This window comes from Pseudophryne corroboree, chromosome 6 (assembly GCF_028390025.1).
Source record: "Pseudophryne corroboree isolate aPseCor3 chromosome 6, aPseCor3.hap2, whole genome shotgun sequence".
Taxonomy (NCBI): domain Eukaryota; kingdom Metazoa; phylum Chordata; class Amphibia; order Anura; family Myobatrachidae; genus Pseudophryne; species Pseudophryne corroboree.
Window position 1 is genome coordinate 614,320,665 of NC_086449.1, and position 22,185 is coordinate 614,342,849.

A 22,185-nucleotide genomic window follows, 5' to 3' on the forward strand; every position below is an offset into this window, starting at 1 on the left:
AGGTGAGAAGTCTGTAGCCACCACAGAAGGGAGATCCTGGCTTTTGGTGACAGACGGATCTTCTGGTGCATGTGAAGATGCGATCCAGACCATTTATCCAACAGATCTAGCTGGATGGACCTCACATGAAACCTTCCATACTGAAGCGCCTCGTAAAAGGCCACCATTTTCCCCAGAAGGCGATTGCACAGATGCACCGAGATCCAGGTTGACTTCAGGACAGCCCGAACCATCGACTGGATTACCATTGCCTTTTCCAAGGGAAGGAATACCTTCTGAGACTCTGTGTCCAGTATCATTCCCAGGAAAGGAAGCCTCTGTGTTGGTTCTAGGTGAGATTTTGGTAGGTTCAGAATCCACCCGTGATCCAGGAGTAGTTTGGTTGAGAGACCAATGCTGTCCAATAACCACTACCTGGATGGTGCCTTTATCAGAAGATTGTCCAGGTACAGAATTATGTTCACTCCCAGATTGCGGAGTAGAAACATCATCTCTGCCATCACTTTGGTGAATACCCTCAGTGCCGTGGAGAGACCAAATGGCAGGGCCTGGAACTGGTAGTGACAGTCCTGCAGTGCAAACCGTAGATCAGCCTGATGAGGCAGCCAGATCGGAATGTGAAGGTACGCATCCTTGATATCCAGAGACACTAGAAATTCCCCCTCCTCCAGACCTGAGATCACCGCTCTCAGAGACTCCATCTTGAATTTTAACACTCGTAAGTACGGGTTCAACGACTTGAGGTTAAGAATCGGTCTTACCAAACCGTCTGGATTCGGTACAACAAACAAGTTGAATTAGTACCCCTTGCTTTGCAGATGAGGTGGAACTGGAACAATGACCTGAGTCTGTACCAGTTTTTGAATGGCGTCCTGTAAAGTTGCCTCTTGTGAAACTGGTAAGCCTGATCTGAAGAATCTGTAAGGTGGGAGCTCCTACAACTCCAGTCTGTAGCCCTGGGAAATAAGATCTATGACCCATGGATCCTGGCACGAACTTGTCCAGGTGTGACTGAAAATTTTTAGCTGGGCTCCCACCTGCCAGTCTTCCAGGCATCGCTGTCCACCGTCATGCTGAAGGTTTTGAGGAAGTAGAGCTTGAGCCCTGTTCCTGTGAACCGGCAGTTGCTGGTTTGCGTGGTTTACCTCTAAACTTGGCAGTCCGAAAGGACTGTAAACTGGGACCTGAGAAGGCCTTCCTAGCTGGGGGAGCTGCAGAAGGAAGGTATGTGAACTTACCCGCAGTAGCTTTGGAGATCCATTTGTCTAGTTCATCTCCAAATAAGGCCTCGCCTGTGAAAGGAAGGCCTTCCACGCCTTTCCTGGAGTCGGCATCCACAGTCCACTGGCGTAGCCATAGACCCCTGCATGCAGACACTGCCATAGCCATAGTGCGTGCATTAAGCAAGCCTATTTCTTTTATGGCTTCCACCATAAAATTTGCAGAGTCCTGTATATGCTGCAGGAACAAGATTCCCTACTCCTGAGGCAAGGTGTCTAACCCTTCAATCAGGTTACCCGACCATTTGGCAATGGCTCTTGTAATCCACCCACATGCTATAGTGCGTCTCTGGGCCACCCCAGCAGCTGTATACAAGGATTTGAGCGTAGTCTCAATTTTACAATCAGCAGCGTCTTTTAGGGAGGCTGCACCCAGGACAAGCAATACAATTTTTGTGACAGCCCGGATACTGATGCATTTTCCCATTTTTTTCCTATCCTCAGGAGGAAAAGGATTAAAACACAGTTCTTCAAACAGGGTATTTAGTTCCTTTGACACAGGAAAAGTGGCAGAGGATTTCTTTTTTATATTAAAATAAGATTCCTCACTCTCCTCTGTCACCTTATCAGGGATAGTTAGAACTTTTCTGATAGCTTCTATAAGAGCCCCTATTCCCTGCGACAGAGTACCCCCCCCCACCACCACCACCTCTGAATCTACCTCACCCTCCTCCATTTCTGACCCCTCATCATTAGAGTTAGACTGCAGGATATGGGCCAAAGTGCATTTCTGTGGACTAATGGCAGGGGACCGAGACACTGGTTGGTTACTGTGTCTCTTTTCATAAACTCAGTCATAGATTGTCTTAAGTATTGCATCTCTTTCTCATTCCGAGATAACTTAGTAGAGATTGTGGAAATAATTCCCCTAATGGAGTCCAGCCATGCTAGTTCGGCCCCACTAGCCTGGGAAGGGACACTACACTGAGTACACACTAGTGAACCCCCTGGGGAAGAGGAACACTGTGCCTTACAGTATGTCAGGCAAAGAGTGTGTTTCATGTAACAGTGACAACACACACACACACACACACACACACACACAGAAAAAGGTTAAGTGCACAATTAACCCACAAAGAACCCTTCCAGGGAGACACAGAGAGAGTATGGAACCAGCACACGGCGCCCTTATCGCTAATGCCAAGCTTATCCAGGTCGCAGACTAAGTACCTAGATTAGGGACTTAGTACACTAATAACCGCTCCCCCCCTGCTATGACCCCCTGGTACGCTGAGGTAATCTGGAGTCTCTCCGGAGGAGTTGCGCGTCCCTGTCAGTCAGCGTCTGCATCAGCTGCAGAGGGAAAATGACGCTGGTGAGCTACTGGATCTGCTCATAGTGAAGCCCCGACCCTTCAATGGCACACAGTCTTCCCGCTCTTCTTTATACTGGCTGTATGTGTCTAAGTGCATAAAATGGAGACAGACTCCTTTTATGGCTATGTTGCCAGTCTGGGTACTGTGTCCGCTGTTCAGCGTCTGTGTCTGCACACAGTTGGGAGACGCAGTCCGCCCCGTTTAGAAGCCGTATGTCTCCGTACACTTATACCACCATAATGGCCAGCCACCTGCTAACCGGGACGCCAGCTTAGTACTCACCACTCTTCTTTCTTCTGTCTCTGTTAGGGGTGGCGGCGTGCTGCGGGAATGTATGCTCGCCATGGTGGGGTTTGCGAATAGTTCCCTCAAGAGCTAGTGTCCTGTCAGCGGGGAACAAGACCATTAACCCTGAGAGAGGTTGGGCCATCCCCCCACTAAATCGCAAGAAGCAGGCAGGCTGGTGAAATCCAGTCCTGCCTGAAAACAACAAACTCAGAAAATAAATGCAGAAAACTCTTCAGGAACTTCCAGAGACGTGACCGGCTCCTCCGGTCACATTTTCAAAGCTGAGTCTGGTAGGAGGGGCATAGAGGGAGGAGCCAGCGAACACTATCAATTTCTTGAAGCGCCCATGGCTGCTAGTAGACCCGTCTATACCCCATGGTACTAAATGGATTCCCAGTATCCCTTAGGACGTAAGAGAAAAAAATCTGAATTTACTCTGAAAAATACATGCAAGTTTGGAATTGAACTGCTAATAAAATTTGCAGTGTGAGTTCGCCATTTGAATACTCCATTAATTCCTCTTTGATGGTGTTACATTAATTTGTGTCTGGAAGTTGACAAAAGAAGTGTGCTTCCACAGACACCTAAATATGGGAAAGGAGTTAAAACTGAAGGCCAGCTCATACAGATTACAGTAAATGTGTAAGGGTTCACAGTGACATCAGCTACTTTTTGTCAACTCTCAGATGTATCACACCTTTGTTAAGAGTGGAGAAGTGGGCATATATATTCTATAAAATAACAGGTTGCTGTTTACTCTCTATGGGCTACTTCTCCGCCCATTAGGTTTGATACATCCATCCCTAGGTCAGCAAAGATTTCCAAATCAAATACCTGGTAAGAATGGAATAATTCTCTGTTTTGGATCCTTCTGACCTCCTTCCACTGGAAACTTGTCCAACATTTGCATCTGAAATATAAAAAACAAGCCAAGCTATGGGTAAAGATCAAGAGAGTAAATAAATGTATAAGTGGCCTTTAACTAAATGACAGTGAAATGGACTGGTCATGCAATTTTTAAAAAATACCTTTTTTTGTTTTGTGGTAGAATGCAAAAGATAAACAATGTATAACACAAGGGATCGGATGTAGGGAGACCAATCCCGGTATCAGGATCAGCGGGATCCCGGGATTCTGGCCTAAAAAAGCCGGGATTTGAATCCCGGAATTGGAGCCTCCAATCCAGGGATTCACAGGATTAGATTGCACATGTGCAGTTTTGCTGGGCAGCGCTGAGCACTATAGAACAGCACTGGCCGGGTGTGCGACCGGCTAGCAGTGGGGTGGTTAAAGTTTAGGTGGGCAGCCATGAACACACAGACCACGCCGATGGCATTTCAAATGTAGCGCTGGCTGCCAGTCATTCAGAGCTGGCAGACCGGCAGACAATCAGGGAAGGGGCAGCCTAATACTAAGTATTACTTACACCCAACCTCCCTCACTGCTCCCTACAGCCTCCCTCCCGGCTGCTTCCTACACCCATCCTCCAGCGCTGCTCCCTACAGCCTCCCTCCTGCGCAACTTCCTACACCCACCCTCCAGCACTGCTCCCTATAGCATCCCTCCCAGCCGATTCCTACACCCACCCTCCAGCGCTGCTCCCTACAGCCTCCCTCCCACACCACTTCCTACACCCACCCTCCAGCACTGCTCCCTATAGCATCCCTCCCAGCCGATTCCTACACCCACCCTCCAGCGCTGCTCCCGACAGCCTCCCTCCCGCACCACTTCCTACACCCACCCTCCAACGCTGCTCCCTACAGCCTTCCTCCCGTGCCACTTCCTACACCCACCCTTCAGCGCTGCTCCCTACAGCCTCCCTCCCGTGCCGCTTCCTACACTCAACCTCCAGCGCTGCTCTCTACACCCACCCTCCAGCACTGCTCCCTACACATCCATTCTCTCTGCTCCCTACACTGATCCCTACTGCAATCCCGAGATTTAGCGTTTTTCAATCCCGAATCCCGGGATTGAAAAAATGGCCAGGGATTGGCCTCCCTAGTCGGATGTAATGCAGTGCGAGACAGACGAGCGTGTACGTGTTTTTTTTTTAAAGCAGCAAGACCAACCTGGTTTGCCTTGTAAATGATTGGCGCTTTAAAAAAAAACATACGAGTTTGGCCGGAATATTGGAACTCTGGCTGTCTCACACTGCATTACAATGCATAAATAAAAACGGTAACAAGTAAGAGTTGATAAAGCATATAAGGGGACGTAGGACAATAAAGGATAAGAAACAATACGCTCATGTAGCACTTGTGCACAAACCAATAGAAATGTATCTACAGTACACATAAATACACCATATAATCAAGGTAGGTATAAATCTATGTAGTCAATTAGGCACTTCTTACTGGATCAGCTTTGAACTACTGCGCAAGGTATAAATGTAAGGTTTGCAACACTATACCAACAATCTCACTTTCTATTGATATATACATACAAAATAAAATAGTTCCTAGAGCTTTCATATCAGGGTGCAGACATTAATAATAAAAATCAGTTCCAATAAGAGTCCTTTTCCCCCCGGAATTTCCTCCGTTTACCAATGATAGAATTTCCGTTTTGTTTTGGCAAACTGTATCTTAATGCATGATGTGGGGGAATGCATTTGGAGAGCTGGACTGGGTCTCTCCTGCTGGAAAAGGAATCCTACAGCTGCCTGTAAACGCTGCCAGGGACACAGGGCACAGCAATCTCTTACGGATCATGCTCTTGTTCTGCTCAGGAAATGATCAGGTGTCAAGGAGGACTGTGACGTGAGTGATTAGGAAAGGACTCTGACAGAGCTGCAGAAATGGAATATTTTGCTTGTGGCCATCTGGAGGAGAAGGGACGTAAATTTTACATCTATGGTGCTCAGACCATTCAAGAGAATTTGTTTTCATAGAGGAACAGGTCATTTAACTAAGACGCTACTAGAAGAGACCTAATGGAAATAAAATGCCCCACCTCTTATTTTCCCACATATATATTCCTGTACTAGACTGTTGATCACTCTGGGCAATGCATGGTCTCTCCATTTGACCCCATACTCCTTCTAGACACCAGTTCTCTCTGTGGTCTTCACTGGTCTAGTCCACTCCGAATGCCAGTGTAAAGCAGAGAACTAGTAGTGTCAAAACAGTTTGACCCAGTAGGGCTATAAGCAATATAAGCTGGCTGATCAGCTCAATCAATCTGCAAATATATCTGCCAATGGTAGTTGTTCATACACATGGAAAGATGCACCAATATATCTTAAAGATCTCTGCTGTTCAATCGATCTGCAGCTTTATCTACAGATGGTAGTTTATATACACAGAAAGCAATCTATCTGCAGATATACTGGTCATCTGCTGTTCTGTACAGCAGATGCAATATATTGGTTGGTACATAAGGTACGATGTGTACCCACCGATGCGACTTACTGTCTGAGGGACAACATATTGGGCGGCTATACACACGGAGCGTCCCAGTGCACGACTGCCCAATATGCCCCCCACCCCACATAGTACTGCATGGTATCATCAGCCATACCCTCTAGATCAGGGTAAGCAACGGATGACCCCCTGGGAGTGCGCCATGCACAATATAGTGCATACACACAGAACGATTGGTCGTCCAATCGATCGGGACCGCCCTGGAAACATCCACATTGTTTGACAAATCATTCTGTGTGTACCCAGCTTATCTGTGAAAGATGTAGTTCACAGACATATTGCGTGTACACACCTGCAGATCAGCAAAATATATATTGGGCGATCAATTGATTGGCCAATATATCTGCCAGTGTGTACCCAGCATTATTCTAATCTTCTGAGTGACAAGAATACCAATGATAATAAGTAAAACAGTGATGTCAAGGAGGGACTTTGTATACCTGTATCTTTACTTAATAAAACAAAGAACACCGCAGTCCACTTATATTTACTACAAATAAATAGTAGTATATTTGCATGATAATTTTTTTTTTTTGTTAAAAAGAAAGACACACAAAAAAAAACAACCATGCAAATGTAGGTAAAATACTTTAATGTGTACACACAATGGGCCTAATTCAGTAAAATGTACTGCTGAGACTGAAATAACGACTGTCTCAAAACTGCCACTGCTAAATATCGCCTGTGTTGCGCTGCCCAGAAAGGAAAAAGACGGCCACCTTTGCATTCACAAACTTCCATAAGTAGTCACATAACTGTGATGCATACACAGATATTGAGCAACATCGACAGTTGCGGCTGACCCATGCCTACTCAAAATAATACAATTGCAGTTGCAACTGGCACCATGTTTTTCATCGCTGCCATCGCAGCTGACATCAGATGCTCACCCTGAAAACAGTCATGGCATGTCTGCATTTTCCCAACCACTCCCCACAAAACGCCATACTGCCTTCCACAAATGTTCACTCCCTGTCAATCACTTTGCAGTTGCATTTCACTGGGCCTGCAATTGCAGAGAGTTTGCACTTTGGTCTTCACGCATGCGCAATGCGTTTGCGGCGCATGCGCAGTCTGCCGATAATCGAGCCATTTGTGTTTTTGCAATCCTTACTGAATTAGGCCCTGTATTCTCTAACCCAAGAAAATGTAAATTCAGCAATTACAAATTTAGCAAATTTCATTCTGTTAAAGATTCATAAACTTTCTATTGGCAGATGTTAGACTGAGTGTAACCCCACACAGTGACCCTTATTTGCTAATAACTAAATTCTAACTTACTTAGAAACGACACAGCCAACTGAAATGCCATTAAAATCGGTCAACCGTATTTATTTTATAATACTTAAATAAGTATGGTGGCCGAAAGAAAGAACGGCAAGTCTATCAGCGACATTACGTCTTAACACTGATCACGTGTCCACGACATGCCTTTAAGTAATCCAATTGGCCATTTGCCAATAACTGTTGAGGCCCCAACTCTCCCCCCAAATACACCATAATAGGGCCAGCCAGACAGCCAATGCCCCCGACTCCCAGTAGGGTGGGTCAGACTAGACTGGTGCATTGAGAAGAGGGCGCACCTCCATAAAGCAGGGCGATAGCCACTAGCCTGCCATTCTTTCCCGCCACAGATAGGTTGACAACCCCAACAGGCAAAAGAAAAGAAAAGAAACGTAAGGGAGACCGAATGAGGGAGGGCGGGGAATCCTGGAAAAAGAGGCAGGCCCTATCTAACAACTTGCCTAACAAGTCCTCAGCTCCCACCCTAACCCATTCCCTTAAACCCAATTGGCTAAGCTCCCTAGCCTAATTCACCCTACAAATTCCTGTGTGTAGACTTCCGAGTCTCACCCACCCTAGGAGTTTATAAGGATACGGTCGCTAGATCGACACAGCTTAGGTCGACAGTTATTAGGTCGACCGCTTAAGGTCAAAATGGTCATTAGGTCGACACGTAGTAGGTCGACAGGTCAAAAGGTCGACATGAGTTTTTCATATTTTTGGGACTTTTTCATACTTGACGATCCACGTGGACTACAATTGAGAACGGTAACCTGTGCTTAGCGCAGCGAGGAACCTTGCCCGAAGAGTGGACACGGTGCACTAATTGGGGTTCTCCGTCACTTTATGAAGAAAACACCAAAAAAGTCCAAAAACACATGTCGACCTTTTGACCTGTCGACCTAATGCATGTTGACCCTCCATGGTTGACCCAATGACTGTCAACCTAAGTTGAGTCGACCCAACGACCCATACCCGAGTTTATACTTGCTCGCGCTCATTCGAACACTCGCCCGTCATTCTGACGGCCATTAAAGACTTACTGGTAGCGTAGCTTGTCACTTCAAGTTATTCTTTTTTTAAACATTTCCAATATATGACCCTTCTGAAGCAACGGCTTTATGCAGCATTTAGAGATGAGCGCCTGAAATTTTTCGGGTTTTGTGTTTTGGTTTTGGGTTCGGTTCCGCGGCCGTGTTTTGGGTTCGAACGCGTTTTGGCAAAACCTCACCAAATTTTTTTTGTCGGATTCGGGTGTGTTTTGGATTCGGGTGTTTTTTTCAAAAAACACTAAAAAACAGCTTAAATCATAGAATTTGGGGGTCATTTTGATCCCAAAGTATTATTAACCTCAAAAACCATAATTTACACTCATTTTCAGTCTATTCTGAATACCTCACACCTCACAATATTATTTTTAGTCCTAAAATTTGCACCGAGGTCGCTGTGTGAGTAAGATTAGCGACCCTAGTGGCCGACACAAACACCGGGCCCATCTAGGAGTGGCACTGCAGTGTCACGCAGGATGTCCCTTCCAAAAAACCCTCCCCAAACAGCACATGACGCAAAGAAAAAAAGAGGCGCAATGAGGTAGCTGACTGTGTGAGTAAGATTAGCGACCCTAGTGGCCGACACAAACACCGGGCCCATCTAGGAGTGGCACTGCAGTGTCACGCAGGATGTCCCTTCCAAAAAACCCTCCCCAAACAGCACATGACGCAAAGAAAAAAAGAGGCGCAATGAGGTAGCTGACTGTGTGAGTAAGATTAGCGACCCTAGTGGCCGACACAAACACCGGGCCCATCTAGGAGTGGCACTGCAGTGTCACGCAGGATGTCCCTTCCAAAAAACCCTCCCCAATCAGCACATGATGCAAAAACAGGACATGCACACTTTAACCAACCCATCATTTCAGTGACAGGGTCTGCCACACGACTGTGACTGATATGACGGGTTGGTTTGGACCCCCCCCAAAAAAGAAGCAATTAATCTCTCCTTGCACAAACTGGCTCTACAGAGGCAAGATGTCCACCTCATCTTCACCCTCCGATATATCACCGTGTACATCCCCCTCCTCACAGATTATCAATTCGTCCCCACTGGAATCCACCATCTCAGCTCCCTGTGTACTTTGTGGAGGCAATTGCTGCTGGTCAATGTCTCCGCGGAGGAATTGATTATAATTCATTTTAATGAACATCATCTTCTCCACATTTTCTGGATGTAACCTCGTACGCCGATTGCTGACAAGGTGAGCGGCGGCACTAAACACTCTTTCGGAGTACACACTTGTGGGAGGGCAACTTAGGTAGAATAAAGCCAGTTTGTGCAAGGGCCTCCAAATTGCCTCTTTTTCCTGCCAGTATAAGTACGGACTGTGTGACGTGCCTACTTGGATGCGGTCACTCATATAATCCTCCACCATTCTATCAATGTTGAGAGAATCATATGCAGTGACAGTAGACGACATGTCCGTAATCGTTGTCAGGTCCTTCAGTCCGGACCAGATGTCAGCATCAGCAGTCGCTCCAGACTGCCCTGCATCACCGCCAGCGGGTGGGCTCGGAATTCTGAGCCTTTTCCTCGCACCCCCAGTTGCGGGAGAATGTGAAGGAGGAGATGTTGACAGGTCGCGTTCCGCTTGACTTGACAATTTTGTCACCAGCAGGTCTTTCAACCCCAGCAGACCTGTGTCTGCCGGAAAGAGAGATCCAAGGTAGGCTTTAAATCTAGGATCGAGCACGGTGGCCAAAATGTAGTGCTCTGATTTCAACAGATTGACCACCCGTGAATCCTTGTTAAGCGAATTAAGGGCTGCATCCACAAGTCCCACATGCCTAGCGGAATCGCTCCCTTTTAGCTCCTTCTTCAATGCCTCCAGCTTCTTCTGCAAAAGCCTGATGAGGGGAATGACCTGACTCAGGCTGGCAGTGTCTGAACTGACTTCACGTGTGGCAAGTTCAAAGGGCATCAGAACCTTGCACAACGTTAAAATCATTCTCCACTGCACTTGAGACAGGTGCATTCCACCTACTATATCGTGCTCAATTGTATAGGCTTGAATGGCCTTTTGCTGCTCCTCCAACCTCTGAAGCATATAGAGGGTTGAATTCCACCTCGTTACCACTTCTTGCTTCAGATGATGGCAGGGCAGGTTCAGTAGTTTTTGGTGGTGCTCCAGTCTTCTGTACGTGGTGCCTGTACGCCGAAAGTGTCCCGCAATTTTTCTGGCCACCGACAGCATCTCTTGCATGCCCCTGTCGTTTTTTAAAAAATTCTGCACCACCAAATTCAAGGTATGTGCAAAACATGGGACGTGCTGGAATTTGCCCATATTTAATGCACACACAATATTGCTGGCGTTGTCCGATGCCACAAATCCACAGGAGAGTCCAATTGGGGTAAGCCATTCCACGATGATCTTCCTCAGTTGCCGTAAGAGGTTTTCAGCTGTGTGCGTATTCTGGAAAGCGGTGATACAAAGCGTAGCCTGCCTAGGAAAAAGAGTTGGCGTTTGCGAGATGCTGCTACTGGTGCCGCCGCTGCTGTTCTTGCGGCGGGAGTCCATACATCTACCCAGTGGGCTGTCACAGTCATATAGTCCTGACCCTGCCCTGCTCCACTTGTCCACATGTCCGTGGTTAAGTGGACATTGGGTACAACTGCATTTTTTAGGACACTGGTGAGTCTTTTTCTGACGTCCGTGTACATTCTCGGTATCGCCTGCCTAGAGAAGTGGAACCTAGATGGTATTTGGTAACGGGGGCACACTGCCTCAATAAATTGTCTAGTTCCCTGTGAACTAACGGCGGATACCGGACGCACGTCTAACACCAACATAGTTGTCAAGGACTCAGTTATCCGCTTTGCAGTAGGATGACTGCTGTGATATTTCATCTTCCTCGCAAAGGACTGTTGAACAGTCAATTGCTTACTGGAAGTAGTACAAGTGGGCTTACGACTTCCCCTCTGGGATGACCATCGACTCCCAGCGGCAACAACAGCAGCGCCAGCAGCAGTAGGCGTTACACGCAAGGATGCATCGGAGGAATCCCAGGCAGGAGAGGACTCGTCAGAATTGCCAGTGACATGGCCTGCAGGACTATTGGCATTCCTGGGGAAGGAGGAAATTGACACTGAGGGAGTTGGTGGGGTGGTTTGCGTGAGCTTGGTTACAAGAGGAAGGGATTTACTGGTCAGTGGACTGCTTCCGCTGTCACCCAAAGTTTTTGAACTTGTCACTGACTTATTATGAATGCGCTGCAGGTGACGTATAAGGGAGGATGTTCCGAGGTGGTTAACGTCCTTACCCCTACTTATTACAGCTTGACAAAGGGAACACACGGCTTGACACCTGTTGTCCGCATTTCTGGTGAAATACCTCCACACCGAAGAGCTGATTTTTTTGGTATTTTCACCTGGCATGTCAACGGCCATATTCCTCCCACGGACAACAGGTGTCTCCCCGGGTGCCTGACTTAAACAAACCACCTCACCATCAGAATCCTCCTGGTCAATTTCCTCCCCAGCGCCAGCAACACCCATATCCTCCTCATCCTGGTGTACTTCAACACTGACATCTTCAATCTGACTATCAGGAACTGGACTGCGGGTGCTCCTTCCAGCACTTGCAGGGGGCGTGCAAATGGTGGAAGGCGCATGCTCTTCACGTCCAGTGTTGGGAAGGTCAGGCATCGCAACCGACACAATTGGACTCTCCTTGTGGATTTGGGATTTCAAAGAACGCACAGTTCTTTGCGGTGCTTTTGCCAGCTTGAGTCTTTTCAGTTTTCTAGCGAGAGGCTGAGTGCTTCCATCCTCATGTGAAGCTGAACCACTAGCCATGAACATAGGCCAGGGCCTCAGCCGTTCCTTGCCACTCCGTGTGGTAAATGGCATATTGGCAAGTTTACGCTTCTCCTCCGACAATTTTATTTTAGGTTTTGGAGTCCTTTTTTTACTGATATTTGGTGTTTTGGTTTTGACATGCTCTGTACTATGCCATTGGGCATCGGCCTTGGCAGACGACGTTGCTGGCATTTCATCGTCTCGGCCATGACTAGTGGCAGCAGCTTCAGCACGAGGTGGAAGTGGATCTTGATCTTTCCCTAATTTTGGAACCTCAACATTTTTGTTCTCCATATTTTAATAGGCACAACTAAAAGGCACCTCAGGTAAACAATGGAGATGGATGGATTGGATACTAGTATACAATTATGGACGGGCTGCCGAGTGCCGACACAGAGGTAGCCACAGCCGTGAACTACCGCACTGTACTGTGTCTGCTGCTAATATATAGACTGGTTGATAAAGAGATAGTATACTCGTAACTAGTATGTATGTATAAAGAAAGAAAAAAAAACCACGGTTAGGTGGTATATACAATTATGGACGGGCTGCCGAGTGCCGACACAGAGGTAGCCACAGCCGTGAACTACCGCACTGTACTGTGTCTGCTGCTAATATATAGACTGGTTGATAAAGAGATAGTATACTCGTAACTAGTATGTATGTATAAAGAAAGAAAAAAAAACCACGGTTAGGTGGTATATACAATTATGGACGGGCTGCCGAGTGCCGACACAGAGGTAGCCACAGCCGTGAACTACCGCACTGTACTGTGTCTGCTGCTAATATATAGACTGGTTGATAAAGAGATAGTATACTCGTAACTAGTATGTATGTATAAAGAAAGAAAAAAAAACCACGGTTAGGTGGTATATACAATTATGGACGGGCTGCCGAGTGCCGACACAGAGGTAGCCACAGCCGTGAACTACCGCACTGTACTGTGTCTGCTGCTAATATATAGACTGGTTGATAAAGAGATAGTATACTCGTAACTAGTATGTATGTATAAAGAAAGAAAAAAAAAACACGGTTAGGTGGTATATACAATTATGGACGGGCTGCCGAGTGCCGACACAGAGGTAGCCACAGCCGTGAACTACCGCACTGTACTGTGTCTGCTGCTAATATATAGACTGGTTGATAAAGAGATAGTATACTCGTAACTAGTATGTATGTATAAAGAAAGAAAAAAAAACCACGGTTAGGTGGTATATACAATTATGGACGGGCTGCCGAGTGCCGACACAGAGGTAGCCACAGCCGTGAACTACCGCACTGTACTGTGTCTGCTGCTAATATAGACTGGTTGATAAAGAGATAGTATACTCGTAACTAGTATGTATGTATAAAGAAAGGAAAAAAAACCACGGTTAGGTGGTATATACAATTATGGACGGGCTGCCGAGTGCCGACACAGAGGTAGCCACAGCCGTGAACTACCGCACTGTACTGTGTCTGCTGCTAATATATAGACTGGTTGATAAAGAGATAGTATACTCGTAACTAGTATGTATGTATAAAGAAAGAAAAAAAAAAACACGGTTAGGTGGTATATACAATTATGGACGGGCTGCCGAGTGCCGACACAGAGGTAGCCACAGCCGTGAACTACCGCACTGTACTGTGTCTGCTGCTAATATAGACTGGTTGATAAAGAGATAGTATACTACTAATATTATATACTGGTGGTCAGGTCACTGGTCACTAGTCACACTGGCAGTGGCACTCCTGCAGCAAAAGTGTGCACTGTTTAATTTTAATATAATATTATGTACTCCTGGCTCCTGCTATAACCTATAACTGGCACTGCAGTAGTGCTCCCCAGTCTCCCCCACAATTATAAGCTGTGTGAGCTGAGCAGTCAGACAGATATATAATATATATAGATGATGCAGCACACTGGCCTGAGCCTGAGCAGTGCACACAGATATGGTATGTGACTGACTGAGTCACTGTGTGTATCGCTTTTTTCAGGCAGAGAACGGATATATTAAATAAACTGCACTGTGTGTCTGGTGGTCACTCACTATTATAATATATTATGTACTCCTGGCTCCTGCTATAACCTATAACTGGCACTGCAGTAGTGCTCCCCAGTCTCCCCCACAATTATAAGCTGTGTGAGCTGAGCAGTCAGACAGATAATAAGAATTTACTTACCGATAATTCTATTTCTCGGAGTCCGTAGTGGATGCTGGGGTTCCTGAAAGGACCATGGGGAATAGCGGCTCCGCAGGAGACAGGGCACAAAAGTAAAGCTTTTACAGGTCAGGTGGTGTGTACTGGCTCCTCCCCCTATGACCCTCCTCCAGACTCCAGTTAGGTACTGTGCCCGGACGAGCGTACACAATAAGGGAGGATTTAGAATCCCGGGTAAGACTCATACCAGCCACACCAATCACACCGTACAACTTGTGATCTAAACCCAGTTAACAGTATGATAACAGAGGAGCCTCTGAAAGATGGCTTCCTAAACAATAACCCGAATTAGTTAACAATAACTATGTACAAGTATTGCAGATAATCCGCACTTGGGATGGGCGCCCAGCATCCACTACGGACTCCGAGAAATAGAATTATCGGTAAGTAAATTCTTATTTTCTCTATCGTCCTAAGTGGATGCTGGGGTTCCTGAAAGGACCATGGGGATTATACCAAAGCTCCCAAACGGGCGGGAGAGTGCGGATGACTCTGCAGCACCGAATGAGAGAACTCCAGGTCCTCCTTTGCCAGGGTATCAAATTTGTAAAAATTTACAAACGTGTTCTCCCCTGACCACGTAGCTGCTCGGCAGAGTTGTAATGCCGAGACCCCTCGGGCAGCCGCCCAAGATGAGCCCACCTTCCTTGCGGAATGGGCCTTAACAGATTTAGGCTGTGGCAGGCCTGCCACAGAATGTACAAGTTGAATTTTGTTACAAATCCAACGAGCAATCGACTGCTTAGAAGCAGGTGCACCCAACTTGTTGGGTGCATACAGTATAAACAGCGAGTCAGATTTTCTGACTCCAGCCGTCCTTTAAATGTATATTTTTAAGGCTCTGACAACGTCCAACAACTTGGAGTCCTTCAAGTCGTCTGTAGCCGCAGGCACTACAATAGGCTGGTTCAGGTGAAACGCTGATACCACCTTAGGGAGAAAATGCGGACGCGTCCGCAGCTCTGCCCTATGTCGAATGGAAAATTAAATAAGGGCTTTTATAAAACAAAGCCGCCAGTTCAGATACTCTCCCGGCCGAAGCCAGGGCCAGTAACATAGTCACTTTCCATGTGAGATATTTCAAATCCACCTTCTTTAGTGGTTCAAACCAATTTGATTTGAGGAAATCTAAAACTACATTTAGATCCCACGGTGCCACCTTAGGCACCACAGGAGGCTGTATATGCAGTACTCCTTTGATAAAAATCTGGACCTCAGGGACTGAGGCCAATTCTTTTTGGAAGAATATTGATAGGGCCGAAATTTGAACCTTAATAGATCCCAATTTGAGACCCATAGACAATCCTGATTGCAGGAAATGTAGGAAAACGACCCAGTTGAAATTCCTCCATCGGAGCACTCCGCTGCTCGCACCACGCAACATATTTTCGCCAAATACGGCGATAATGCTTCGCGGTGACTTCCTTCCTTGCCTTTATCAAGGTAGGAATGACTTCTTCTGGAATGCCTTTTCCTTTTAGGATCTGGCATTCAAACGCCATGCCGTCAAACGCAGCCGCGGTAAGTCTTGAAAAAGACAAGTACCCTGCTGAAGCAGGTCCCTTCTCAGAAGTAGAGGCCACGGATCGTCCGTGACCATCTCTTGAAGTTCCGGGTACCAAGTCCTTCTTGGCCAATCCGGAGCCACTAGTCTTACTCCACTTTGCCGTATAATCCTCAATACCTTTGGTATGAGAGGCAGAGGAGGAAACACATATACCGACTGGTACACCCAAGGTGTTACCAGCGCGTCCACAGCTATTGCCTGCGGATCTCTTGACCCGGCGCAATACCTGTCCAGTGTTTTGTTGAGGCGAGACGCCATCATGTCCACCATTGGTTTTACCCAACGGTTTAATAGCATGTGGAAAACTTCTGGATGAAGTCTCCACTCTCCCGGGTGAAGGTCGTGTCTGCTGAGGAAGTCTGCTTCCCAGTTGTCCACGCCCGGGATGAATACTGCTGACAGTGCTATCACGTGATTCTCCGCCCAGCGAAGGATCCTGGCAGCTTCTGCCATTGCCCTCCTGCTTCTTGTGCCGCCCTGTCTGTTTACATGGGCGACTGCCGTGATGTTGTCCGACTGGATCAACACCGGTCTTCCTTGAAGCAGAGGTTCCGCCTGGCTTAGAGCATTGTAGATTGCTCTTAGTTCCAGAATGCTTATGTGAAGAGACTTTTTCAGGCTCGACCACACTCCCTGGAAATTTCTTCCCTGTGTGACTGCTCCCCAGCCTCTCAGGCTGGCATCCGTGGTCACCAGGATCCAATCCTGCATGCCGAATCTGCGGCCCTCCAATAGATGAGCCTCCTGCAACCACCACAGAAGGGATACCCTTGTCCTCGGCGACAGGGTTATCCGCAGGTGCATCTGAAGATGCGACCCTGACCATTTGTCCAACAGATCCCTTTGCATGGAATCTGCCGAAAGGGATTGCTTCGTAAGAAGCTACCATTTTTTCCCAGGACTCTTGTGCATTGATGTACAGACACCTTTCCTGGTTTTAGGAGGTTCCTGACCAGGTCAGATAACTCCTTGGCTTTTTCTTCGGGAAGAAAAACCTTTTCTGAACTGTGTCCAGAATCATCCCCAGGAACAGCAGACGAGTTGTCGGCATTAATTGGGATTTTGGAATATTCAGAATCCATCCGTGCTGCTTTAGCACCTCTTGAGATAGTGCTAAACCCATCTCTAGCTGTTCTCTGGACCTTGCCCTTATTAGGAGATCGTCCAAGTATGGGATAATTAATACGCCTTTTCTTCGAAGAAGAAATATTATCTCGGCCATTACCTTTGTAAAGACCCGAGGTGCCGTGGACAAACCAAACGGCAGCGTCTGAAACTGATAGTGACAGTTTTGTACAACGAACCTGAGGTACCCCTGGTGTGAGGGGTAATTGGAACGTGGAGATACGCATCCTTGATGTCCAAGGATACCATAAAGTCCCCTTCTTCCAGGTTCGCTATCACTGCTCTGAGTGACTCCATCTTGAACTTGAACTTCTTTATGTACAGGTTCAAGGACTTCAGATTTAGAATAGGCCTTACCGAGCCATCCGGCTTCGGTACCACAAAAAGAGTGGAATAATACCCCTTCCCTTGTTGTAGAAGAGGTACCTTGACTATCACCTGCTGAGAATACAGCTTGTGAATGGCTTCCAAAACCGTCTCCCTTTCTGAGGGGGACGTTGGTAAAGCAGACTTCAGGAAACGGCGAGGTGGCTCTGTCTCTAATTTCAACCTGTACCCCTGAGATATTATCTGCAGGATCCAGGGATTTACCTGCGAGTGAGCCCACTGCGCGCTGTAATTCTTGAGACGACCGCCTACCGCCCCCGAGTCCGCTTGCGAAGCCCCAGCGTCATGCTGAGGCTTTTGTAGAAGCCGGGGAGGGCTTCTGTTCCTGGGAAGGAGCTGCCTGTTGCTGTCTCTTCCCTCGTCCTCTGCCTCGTGGCAGATATGAATAGCCCTTTGCTCTCTTATTTTTAAAGGAACGAAAAGGCTGCGGTTGAAAGGTCGGTGCCTTTTTCTGTTGGGGAGTGACTTGAGGTAGAAAGGTGGATTTCCCGGCCGTAGCCGTGGCCACCAAATCCGATAGACCGACCCCCAAATAACTCCTCTACGCATCGCCTGTCCACTGTCGTGTCCATAAAGCTCTTCTGGCCGAAATGGACATAGCACTTACCCGTGATGCCAGTGTGCAGATATCTCTCTGTGCATCACGCATATAAAGAAATGCATCCTTTATTTGTTCTAACGACAGTAAAATATTGTCCCTGTCCAGGGTATCAATATTTTCGATCAGGGACTCTGACCAAACTACCCCAGCACTGCACATCCAGGCAGTCGCAATAGCTGGTCGTAGTATAACACCTGCATGTGTGTATATACCTTTTTGGATATTTTCCATCCTCCTATCTGATGGATCTTTAAGTGCGGCCGTCTCAGGAGAGGGTAACGCCACTTGTTTTGATAAGCGTGTTAGCGCTTTGTCCACCCTAGGAGGTGTTTCCCAGCGCTCCCTAACCTCTGGCGGGAAAGGGTATAAAGCCAATAACTTCTTTGAAATTAGCAGTTTTTTATCGGGGCACCCCACGCTTCATCACACACGTCATTTAATTCTTCTGATTCGGTAAAAACTACTGGTAGTTTTTTTACACCCCACATAATACCCTGTTTAGTGGTACCTGTAGTATCAGCTAAATGTAACATCTCCTTTATTGCCAAAATCATATAACGTGTGGCCCTACTGGAAAATACGGTTGATTCGTCACCTTCACTACCGGAATCAGTGCCTGTGTCTGGGTCTGTGTCGACCGACTGAGGCAAGGGGCGTTTTACAGCCCCTGACGGTGTTTGAGGCGCCTGGACAGGCCCTAAGTGAGTGTCCGGCCGCCTCATGTCGGCAAACGACTGCTTAAGCGAGTTGACGCTATCCCGTAATTCCACAAATAAAGGCATCCATTCTGGTGTCGACCCCCTAGAAGGTGACATCCTCATATTTGGCAATTGCTCCGCCTCCACACCAATAACGTCCTCATACATGTCGACACACACGTACCGACACACAGCAGACACACAGGGAATGCTCTATACGAAGACAGGACCCACTAGCCCTTTGGGGAGACAGAGGGAGAGTCTGCCAGCACACACCAAAAAGCGCTATATATGACAGGGATAGCCTTATGATTAAGTGCTCCCTTATAGCTGCTTTTATATTAATATATTGCCATTTATTTTGCCCCCCCTCTCTGTTATACCCTGTTTCTGTAGTGCAGTGCAGGGGAGAGACCTGGGAGCCTTCCTGACCAGCGGAGCTGTGACAGAAAATGGCGCCGTGTGCTGAGGAGATAGGCCCCGCCCCTTTTCCGGCGGGCTCGTCTCCCGCTATTTAGTACATTTAGGCAGGGGTAAATATCTCCATATAGCCTCTGGGGCTATATGTGAGGTATTTTTAGCCTTTTTAAAGGTTTTCATTTGCCTCCCAGGGCGCCCCCCCCCCAGCGCCCTGCACCCTCAGTGACTGCCGTGTGAAGTGTGCTGAGAGGAAAATGGCGCACAGCTGCAGTGCTGTGCGCTACCTTAAGAAGACTGCAGGAGTCTTCAGCCGCCGATTCTGGACCTCTTCTTGCTTCAGCATCTGTGAGGGGGCCGGCGGCGTGGCTCCGGTGACCATCCAGGCTGTACCTGTGATCGTCCCTCTGGAGCTTCATGTCCAGTAGCCAAGAAGCCAATCCATCCTGCACGCAGGTGAGTTCACTTCTTCTCCCCTCTGTCCCTCGTTGCAGTGATCCTGTTGCCAGCAGGAATCACTGTAAAATAAAAAACCTAAGCTAAACTCTCTAAGCAGCTCTTTATGAGAGCCACCTAGAATTGCACCCTTCTCGGCCGGGCACAAAAATCTAACTGGAGTCTGGAGGAGGGTCATAGGGGGAGGAGCCAGTACACACCACCTGACCTGTAAAAGCTTTACTTTTGTGCCCTGTCTCCTGCGGAGCCGCTATTCCCCATGGTCCTTTCAGGAACCCCAGCATCCACTTAGGACGATAGAGAAATATATAATATTATATATAGATAATAGATGATGCAGCACACTGGCCTGAGCCTGAGCAGTGCACACAGATATGGTATGTGACTGAGTCACTGTGTGCTGTGTATCGCTTTTTTCAGGCAGAGAACGGATTATAAATAAAAGTGGTGGTCACTGGTCACTATCAGCAAAACTCTGCACTGTACACTACTGAGTACTCCTAATGCTCCCCAAAATTAGTAAATCAAGTGTCTCTCTAATCTATTCTAATTCTAAACGGAGAGGACGCCAGCCACGTCCTCTCCCTATCAATCTCAATGCACGTGTGAAAATGGCGGCGACGCGCGGCTCCTTATATAGAATCCGAGTCTCGCGATAGAATCCGAGCCTCGCGAGAATCCGACAGCGTCATGATGACGTTCGGGCGCGCTCGGGTCAACCGAGCAAGGCGGGAAGATCCGAGTCGCTCGGACCCGTGAAAAAAAACATGAAGTTCTGGCGGGTTCGGATTCAGAGAAACCGAACCCGCTCATCTCTAGCAGCATTGTCACCAGATGAAAACTGTGACAGAATATTAAGCCACATTAGAGTACAGTAGTCGTTATTGTGGCAAATTAAATAAAATGTTTACTTTAGCTCCTGCATATATCGTGTAAGGTCTGTATAACATGCACCGCAAACAATTCCTAGTATACGCGAGTATACCTGGCCAATAAAGCGGATTCTGATTCTTCTAATCATATGCAAGGTTTTCGATTCAGTCTAATTACTCATTGCACTATTCACCTTTCATTGCCAAAGCATAACATTACTAGATATTCCATCCAATCCTTTTTTTTTTCCTAATGGCTGTGCAGGGTGGGGGGAATGATTCTGTAAAGGTTTCATCTCTGTCTGCGGCAAAACTAGGACAGAGCTTGCCTTGTCTCCCTCTCTGAGCCATGCAGAACACTCAACAAATAACCATTTGGTTCTGGAACGTTATCAACTGTATGCAGTTAAAAAGGCCTAACAAACAGCTAGTAACACAACCAGATTTGAAATGAGCGCTTGCCACATCACATTAGCCATGAATCATCAGTGACCATGCTGGGCTCAGCCCTTTGCAGCCTATAAGCACAGAGCAACTGCCAGTGTACTCGTCTGACCCAAAACAAACAGAGCAAGACCCTGGTCTAACCACCACGCCCAATCGGTTTATATTAGGAGTGGGTGGACCACATTCTGAAAGATGCTGAAATGCAAAGTCCCGTATTCTGAAGCGGATAACAGCTGTTTTGCTGATGACAAATCAAAAATGATAACCACAAGAACAGTACAGCCAACGGGCATCTAGGAAGTAAACATTAATGGGAAGAAATCCTAATGTATTGTACTCACAAGCATTAATTGTAGATTCAACACATCAGCACTCATATCACACTTTATTGATGCATTATCACTGAATGCCTGTGTAAAATATGGTCTTAGTCAGCAAGGCTGCTTTCCAAAAGATATTTGGATTTTCAGTCTGTTGCGTGCTGCTTCTCACATATGGCCATATTTCCACCATCACTGCTGCAGAGAAGCCAGACTGTGTAACCACACAGGGCTCTGCACTCCAGCAAAATGAAGGTGGAGCAACATCTGGTGCAGGGGTGGCTGCACAACCTCATAAGTTAATTTAGCTTTTTTTGTAAAGGAGGCCTAAGCCAGTTACATGCTAAACATACAGAGCCTGTTCATTTCCCAGGTCTTCAAACCATCATAAAAACATGTGTTTAGCTTATTGTTCAAAGAACTTAATGGGCATATCCGCATATGTGAATTAGTTACAGTAGCTTGTGCTGGGTTGTCATGCGTATTACGTGTCACGGAGCTTTGCAGCAAAATTTAAGTCAAACTTCTTAAAAATGCCTTAATCCACACATTACAAGAATACTGTAGTATGTAGTTATTGTCCATTAAGTATTCCCCTTTCCACGCCTTATGCACTGCATGGAATGGAAGCAGCTATTGCGTAATTGGATAATGG

General features: G+C 47.0%; 1 protein-coding gene across 4 annotated transcripts in view; it reads right to left on the reverse strand.

The window, feature by feature from the left end:
* Positions 1-22,185, reverse strand: part of SH3PXD2B (SH3 and PX domains 2B) — a 339,742-nt gene that overhangs the window by 194,683 nt on the left and 122,874 nt on the right. For all 4 annotated transcript variants that reach the window (XM_063928075.1, XM_063928076.1, XM_063928078.1 and 1 more), the window contains one exon: positions 3,719-3,794. In XM_063928075.1, the coding sequence (XP_063784145.1) occupies positions 3,719-3,794 (76 nt within the window). The remainder of the gene's footprint in view (positions 1-3,718; positions 3,795-22,185) is intronic.